Source organism: Cetorhinus maximus, chromosome 20, assembly GCF_964194155.1.
Source record: "Cetorhinus maximus chromosome 20, sCetMax3.hap1.1, whole genome shotgun sequence".
Taxonomy (NCBI): Eukaryota; Metazoa; Chordata; class Chondrichthyes; order Lamniformes; family Cetorhinidae; genus Cetorhinus; species Cetorhinus maximus.
This window is the reverse complement of record NC_135898.1, coordinates 83,444,939-83,453,511: the sequence shown is the minus strand read 5'-3', so window position 1 is coordinate 83,453,511 and position 8,573 is coordinate 83,444,939. Positions and strand designations below refer to the sequence as shown.

At 45.1% G+C, this 8,573-nt stretch overlaps 1 protein-coding gene across 1 annotated transcript in view; it reads right to left on the bottom strand.

The window, feature by feature from the left end:
• Window positions 1-1,650: 1,650 nt before the first annotated feature.
• Window positions 1,651-8,573, bottom strand: part of armh3 (armadillo like helical domain containing 3) — a 140,355-nt gene continuing 133,432 nt past the window's right edge. The window contains exons 25-26 of the mRNA XM_078565041.1: window positions 3,466-3,582; window positions 1,651-2,505 (exon numbers count right to left, since the gene is read on the bottom strand). Coding sequence (XP_078421167.1) covers window positions 2,413-2,505; window positions 3,466-3,582 — 210 coding nt within the window. The 3' untranslated portion in view covers window positions 1,651-2,412. The remainder of the gene's footprint in view (window positions 2,506-3,465; window positions 3,583-8,573) is intronic.

Sequence of the window (8,573 nt, the reverse complement as noted above, 5' to 3'; positions counted from 1 at the left end):
TAAGGGTGAGTGGTAGAAGAAGCAATGGCGACATGAGGAAAATCTTTTTCACACAGCAAGTGGTTAGGATCTGGAATGCAGTGCCTGAGAGTGTGATGGAAGCAGGTTTAATCAAGGCATTCAAGGAGGGATTAGATTATTATCTGAAAAAGAAGAATGTGCAAGGGTTAAGGGAGAAGATGGGGAATTGGCACTAGGTGAGTTGCTCATTCGGAGAGCCAGTGCAGACACAACAGGCCAAATGGTTTCCCTCTGTGCTGTACCATTCTGAGAGTTAATAGGTGGTGGGTTCAAGTTCCACTCCACAGACTTGAGGTCAAAATCCAGGTTGACACTCCAGTGCAGTACTGATAGAGTGCTACACTGTTTGAGGTGCCAACTTTCAAATATGTTTGCCCCCTCAGCTAAAAGGTCTCACTTTTTGAAGAGCAGGTGAGTTCTTCCTGGTGCCCAGGGTCGCTATTTAATCCTCAACCAACATCAGTAACAAAAAATTATTTCTTTATTATCACATTGTGTTTGTGCGATCTTGCTGTGTGGAAATTGGCTGCCGCGTTTCCTACATTACAATAATGATCACACGTCAAAAAAATACTTCATTGGTTGTATAGCCCTTTGAGATCTCCTGAGGTTGTGAAAGGTGCTATAGATATGCACGTTCCTTCCTTTGCCATTCTTTTTATTGTGGGTGGCCGATTATTTTTAACCCACAGTGTCCTCTTTTAGAGCATGCCCAACACTTAGTTGTTAAATGTACCGCTTCTTGTGGTACCGAGACAGACAGAACAGGAAAACCTGAACTTAATAAAAATGACACTGGCAGCGGTACGATGTTACTGTCACTGTAAACAACACTATCAGCATATACCTCTAGTGATGTATTATAATGCAGTACTGTAGACCATGATATATGGTAATTTAACATAGCTCACTCACTTCCATTAAGCTGAGGGGTGAATATTATAATAAGCTTTTTCCTTCCCTTGAATTTTATCAGGAAATAAAAGCATGCATTTCCAATGAGACCTCTCACTGGAGCAGCCTTGAACCCAGAGTTCTATCCTCTCAATTAGCAAAAGAAATAGCTTTTCATTCCATGCAGTTCTCCCACCACCCCCGCCACTGCATCTCTCTTCCCCTGTAGCCATGGACTCATTCTGGGGCAAAGTGTCATGGACAGTGAGGTACCCTCCGACATCTTGTGTATGGGTGTGAGTGCAGCCGGTGAGAGTTGGCAAGGTGTCCAATCGTGCCGGGCAGGAAGTCCAATCGTGGCTTGGGTATTAGAGCCTGAGACCATCCTCTCATCACCCACTCGCAGCCCCACTCCATTGCAGAGCGGGGGTGGGGTAGTCACAGAATAGTGACAAGGGGCAGGGCAGCTTTGTTGAATTTTGCTTCTTCAGCCCAGAGGCGCTAAGTCCGATAGTGCACCCCCTTATCATTGTCCAGCTGTGATCAGCTACCTATATACGGAGTAGAACCAAAGTGAAAGCCTACACTGGGGTACTACGAAGTATGACTAAACCTGTCCTTTCTCTATCAGGTTCCGATGGCCTTTTGTATGCTTCAATAGAGTGTTCTGGATTTTAACGGAATGAAACGGAACTCCCAGCCCTAGGCGGAAGAAAGATGGCTGCCTGAAAAAGATATGCTATAGCTCTTTATTCTCCAAAGCATGTTCCACACTAAGATATATGGAAGCTGTGTCACTTGTATGCAGTGATCGACACTTCCAGTAAACACATTAACTAGGGATCAGCGTAAAAAGTTCAAGCCAGCTCACAGCGAATCATCACACACTGGTCCGGCCAGGTTCAGCTCCCAACACCAAGGTCAGATTGTCTGCAGGGATTTCGGTCCCAGGCTGGGAGTCACTTCTTTGTAAACGTGTGCTGCAGGTTACCCTGGGAGCTGGCCATGAGCCAGACAGGCGGGGCTGATAACTCTGAAACACACCAAGCCTCTCGCACACATATAACTGCGGAATCTAGTCACCGGCAGCTCTAGCCCCTGAGGCAAGAGAAGAGAGAAAGATAATACTCAAGGAGACCGCGAGGCTGCATCGCAAGTTTGTGTCACTTCACTGTCATGCCAGTCCTAGGCTTTCAGCTCCAGAAAAATCAACGACGGGTTGAACGTAAGCCAGCACCGAGTGTTCGATCTCAAGGGTGCAGTGCGGAAATGCACAGTTCGGGGTCTCCTCTCCCACTGTGAAGGCAGGCTGGCTCTGATGGAATTCAGAATGCCACAAACAACATGCACCGCAGGAAGTCAATCGCAGAATCCAATTGTATTTTTTTTTTAAAAAAGAAATCATTACACAATAATCCACTGGAAAAAGAATCAAAACATTGGTGTGCTAGTTAAACCAAAGGTGGGGGGTATGAGGCTGACAGACAGAAGCCACTTTCAGGAGATGGTGGAGAATTCTTTCAGCAAGATCTCCTGGCTCAATGTATTCACAGCAAGGTTCTTCCTCACATTAAGACTGATGGAGCGGACCTGTGGGAGGAGAGAGAATCAGCTCAGTGATGGCTTACTCTGCACTGGAGTCAACACTGAAAAAAAAAAGGCTAGAATTCCTCTTTAATAGAAACAGAAAATGCTGAAAATACTCAGCAGGTCAGGCAGCACCAATATAGAGAGAAACAGAGTTAACACCACCATGTGCAACCTCCCCTCTAAGTCACTCACCATCCTGGCTTGGAAATATATCGCTGTTCCCTCACTGTCGCTGGGTCAAAATCCTGGAGCTCCGTCCCTAACAGCACTGTGGGCGTACCTACACCACATGGGCTGCAGCGGTTCAAGAAGGCGGCTCACCAACACCTTCTCAAGGGCAACTAGGGATGGGCAATAAATGCTGACTTAGCCAGTGATGCCCACATCCCATGAAAAAACATTTTCAGGTCTGTGACTTTTCACCAGAAATGGCCTCAGGTCACAGGTCTGAAACATTAACTCTGCTTCTCTCTCCACAGATGTTGCTGGACCTGCTGACTATTCCCAGCATTTTGTGTTTTTATTTCAGATTTTCAGCATCTGCAGTATTTTGCTATTGTAGAGTGTGTCTTTGTTTAAACAGAGATTTCTCGCCTTGTGCCAGCTGTGGCTCAGTGAGTAACACTCTGGCCTCAGATTCAAGGAGATTTCGGGCTCAATCGCACTCCAGAGACTTGAGCACGTAATCCAGCCTGACGTTCCCAGTGCAATACTGAGGGAGTGCCGCACTATCAGAGACGCCATCTTTTGGATATAATCGCGCTCCTGTTTCTGGATGCTTGCTGTGCGTAAATTAGCTGCTGCATTTCCTACATTCCAACAATGACTACACTTCAAAAAGCAGTTCATTGGCTGTGGGGCACTTTGGGATGTCCTGAGGTCTAAAAAAGGGATTTGAAACACAAGATCTTTCTTTAACCGTATGGTTCGTAGTCGCTCTGATGAATGCTGCTTTCTTACCAGCTCTTTGAAGAAGGCCGCCTCTTTGGGCTGTTCTGAGTACCGCTCGTACTGGTCCAACCCGTCCTGGAGCTTCAGTGTCAGTGTGTCGTAGTTAGAGCGGACCACCTCCAACACCTAAGGAGACAGGCACACTAGTTGCTTAGATATGGAGGCTAAACTTACAGACGCCATCCAGGGCAAAGATAGTAGGAGGATTAAACAGGATTAGTCGAGTAATAGCTGGCTGAATGATTTAAAGACCATAAAATCCTGGAGAATGTGTGGGCAACTGAGGGAGATGAGGATTGCCAGAGACTTGAGCTGCTGCGAAGGAATGAGTTAAAAACAACAACCACATGCTGTGTTTTGATTTGAACGCAGTGAGGATTGAGGCTGGCGGGGGGGGAAAGAGAGTGGGGGTCAGTGTGTAGGAGGGTGGCTTTGGAGTTTGGGAGGAACAAGAGGGAACAATTCAGAGGAGTATGGATTGATAGCAAGCTTCCATTAAACACAATTTCTCCAGTCGGTTCAATGTATGCCATTCTTACACAGTTAAGTATTTAAACTTTATATTTGAAAGAGCTTGAATAATTCGGAATCACATTATCCCAAATATTTCCAGAAAGTACTGCCCTAAGAGCAACAACTTCAATTTCCATTGCAAGCAGGTTTTATGCTTTAAGACTAACAATTCAGAAGCAGTGTAGGAACAGTTAGTGTTACAGAGCACCTCCGCCATAACATCACTGCTCCTGTGTGACATCATAGCCCTCCACCAATGATATCACTGCTCCATGTGACATCACAGTCCTGAAATTTTGTACTCTTGCATTTGTCCTGATGAGTACAAGACAAAAAGGTTCAGTAACATGTCTCTCTTTTTAGGGATATAGGTTAAGTGAATGGGAGTTTTAACATGAAAATAAGGGAGAAAAATTGGATGCCAAAAATTGGGGCATGAATTTAGAAAAACTGAAAAGATATTGCTACGTCAAGAGTGTTAGCTAGGTTGCTGGAATGAGAAGATGTTGAGTGGTAGGGTGAAGTGGGGCTGCTTTGAGAGAAGGACAAGCTAGCTGGACATTAAAAGGCATTTTATTGTCCCAAATAATCCTCATGACCGAGGGCAATATCCTGTTAGCTGCTTCCAAACCAAGGTGAACACAGTTGCTGGAAAAAGTGCTTGAGAAACCGGTCAGTCCCCAATATAAACATTTCCCTCCGCAGTGCTAATTTAGACAGTTCCTTGATTTGTGCCAGGGCATTTGTGATCTGGATTGGTCACAAATAAAACCCACCCTCACTACATTTTCACGTTCCTAAAGGTAACGAGCAGCTAATAGAACTCAATGGCTCCATATTGCACTGTGCTGCCTAGGGAACAGGAAAATATGCAGTAATTAGAAAAGTCTTGAATTCCCCTAAGCATAGAATTATCTGACATGTTTCGAAATAACGTCAGGTCATTAGAAAACTGGCAAATAATAAATAACAAATATGTAGGTGGAAATGCATGAATACATAAAATAATTCTAATTATTTAGATTAAAAATGACATGTTGCAGTATTATAGGACCATTAATGTACTAAAACCTTCCCAGGCACATCATGGGAGCATTATCAAACAAAATGTGCCATCACTCAACACATGAAGATATTAGAGGCACTAACACCTGCTAAATGGGATAGATTTCAAACAAATATAAAAACAAAAAACTAAACACAAAAAACTACTGCGGATGCTGGAAATCCAAAACAAAAACAGAATTACCTGGAAAAACTCAGCAGGTCTGGCTGTTGAAGGGTCATGAAGACTCGAAACGTCGACTCTTTTCTTCTCCGCCGATGCTGCCAGACCTGCTGAGTTTTTCCAGGTAATTCTGTTTTTGTTTTAGATTTCAAACAATTCTAGCAACTCATCACTGGACATCCATGAGGTGCTGTGGGCCACTAATAGCAGCAAAACTGTTTACATCCACAATCTGTAACCTTGTGTCCAGGCATATCCCGCACTGTACCATTATCACCAAGCCAGGGGATTAACCCTGATTCAGTGAAGAGTGCAGGAGCAGCATCAGGCATAGCTAAAAATGAGGTGTCAACCTGGTGAAGCTATAGCACAGGGTTCCTTGCGTGCCAGACAGCATAAGAAGCAAGTGATAGACAAGGCTAAGCAATCCCACAACCAACGGATCAGATTTAAGCTCTGCAGTCCTGCCACATCCAGTCGTGAATGGTGGTGGTGGTAGACAATTAAACAACTCACTGGAGGAGGAGGCTACACAAATATCAGCATCCTCAATGATGGGGGAGCCCAGCACATCAGTACAAAAGATAAGGCTGAAGCATTTGCTACAATCTTCAGCCAGAAGTGCCAAGTAGATGATCCATCTCAGCCTCCTCCGGAGGTTCCCAGCATCACAGATGCCAGTCTTCAGCCAATTCGATTCACTCCGCATGATATCAAGAAACGGCTGAAGACGCTGGATACTGCAAAGGCTATGGGCCCTGACAATATTCCGGCAATAGTGCTCCAGAATGTGGCATGCCCCTAGCCATGCTGTTCCAGTACAGCTACAACACTGGTATCCACCTGGCTATGTGGAAAATTGCCCATGTATGTCCAGTACACAAAAAGCAGGTCAAATCCAACAAGGCCAATTACTGCCCCATCAGTCTACTCTTGATCATCAGCAAAGTGAGGAAAGGGGTCATCAATAGTGCTATGAAGCAGCATTTGCTTAGCAATAACCTGCTCAATGACGCCCAGTTTGGGTTCTGCCAAAGTCACTCAGCTCCTGACCTCATTACAGCCTTGGTTCAAACATGGACAGAAGAGCTGAACTCCAGAGGTGAGGTGAGAGTGACTGTCCTTGACATCAAGGCAGCATTTGACTGAATGTGGTATCAAGGAGCAGACACACAGACTGAGGATCAGTAGCAAAACTGGAGTCAATGGGAATCTGGGGGAAAACTCTCCACTGGTTGGAGTCATACCCAGCACAAATAAAGATAGTTGTGGTTGTTGAAGGCCAATCATCTCAGCTGCAGGACATCACCGCAGGAGTACCTCATGGTAGTGTCCTAGGCCCAACCATCTTCAGCTGCTTCATCAATGACATTCCTTCCATCATAAGGTCAGAAATGGAGATGTTCACTGATGATTGCACAATGTTCAGCACCATTCACAACTCCTCAGATACTGAAGCAGTCCATGTCCAAATGCAGCAAGGCCTGGACAATATCCAGGCTTGGGCTGATAAGTAGCAAGTAACATTCGTGCCACACAAGTGCCAGGCAATGACCATCTCCAACAAGAGAGAATCTAACCATCGCACATTGACGTTCAATGGCATTACCATTACTGAATCCTCCACTGACAACATCCTGGGGGTTACCATTGGCCAGAAACTGAACTGGACTAAATACTGTGGCTACAAGAGCAGGTCAGAGGCTAGGAATCGTGTGACGGGTGACTCACTGCCTGACTCCCCAAAGTCTGTGCACCATCTACAAGGCAAAAATCAGGAGTGCAATAGAATACTCTCCATTTGCTTGGATGAGTGCAGCTCCAGCAACACTCAAGAAGCTTGACGCCATCCAGGACAAAGTAGCCCTCTTGATTGGCATCCCATCCACAAATATTTACTCCCTATACTACCGACACACAGTTTCAGCAGTGTGTACCAACTACAAGATGCACTGCAGGAATTCACCAAAGCACCATACACAGCACCTTCCAAACCCATGAGAGCTACCATCTAGAAGGACAAGGGCAGCAGACGCATGGGAACACCACCACCTGGAAGTCCCCCTCCAAGTCACTCACCATCCTGACTTAGAAATATATTGCCGTTCCTTCACTGTCACTGGTTCAAAATCCTGAAATTCCCTCCCTAACAACACTGTGGGTGTACCTACACCACATGGACTGCAGCGGTTCAAGAAGGCAGCTCAGCACCACCCCCTCAAGGGCAAGTAAGGATAGGTAATAAATGCTGGGCTAGCCAGTGAAGCCCACATCACATGAATGAGAAAAAAAATCAGATAGGTTTTAAGGAGCATTCTTAGAAGAGGAGAGATTAAGAGGTTTAAAGAGGAAATTTCCGTGCTTAGGATTCAGGCAGCTAAAGGCATGGCCGCCAATGGTGGAGCCATTAAAATCAGGGCTGTGCAAGAGGCCAGAATTGAAGGAGCACAGGCTACATTAATATGGAGGGGTGGAGGAGGATTAAGGGAATTGGGGGCCAATGTGTCATATGATCATGCTGGAACCAAAGCTTTGAATCTAATATAAAGAGAAAGATAGTATTCACCTTTCAGCTCAGTTGTTGTGAATCCATAACTAAATCGCATCAAATCGACACTATATGATGCCATTTTGGTCATACAGTCAAAGAAATTGGGAGTCAAATTCCAAAAGATTGGAATGCCTCATCAGTGGAGATGAAATACTCTCCAATTGGGATCTTGTGTGTTTCTTAGAGCAATGTTACAGGAGCTTTGACTGGCTATAAGATAACTTACTCAAAGGGAATGGTAACCTAGTTGTTTTGGTACTGGCTAGTACCAAATAAGTTCGACTGCCATTTCTGAAACTTGCACTTCCACTGAACAAGGCTTACCCTAAAAATCACTAAATAAACCTTATGTGTTCACGTCCACCATCTCCTGCCAGAGAGGCAAGTGTGCTACCATCAGAGCCAAAGACTCCTACAAATTTACAGAATGGAAGTAGGCCATTTGGCCCTTCATGTCCACGCTGGTCAACAAAGTGCCATCGAGTCTAATCCCACTTTCCAGATTTTGATCTATAGTCTTGTAGGTTACAGCACTTCAAGAGTAAATCCAATAACTTTTTAAATGTTATCAGGGTTTCTGCCTCTATCACCCTTCCAGGTAGTGTTCCAGATCCCCACTGCCCTTTCAGTGAAAAAGTTTCCCCTCGAATCTCTCTAAACCTCCAACCTCTTAACCTAAATCCATGCCCCCCACCTCTCCCCCACCCACCCCCGACTATCGATCCCTCAAGCAAGTGGAATACGACCTTCTTATCCACTCTATCCAGACCCCTCATAATTTTAAACACTTCAATTAGGTCTTTAACCTCTATTCCAAAGAAAACA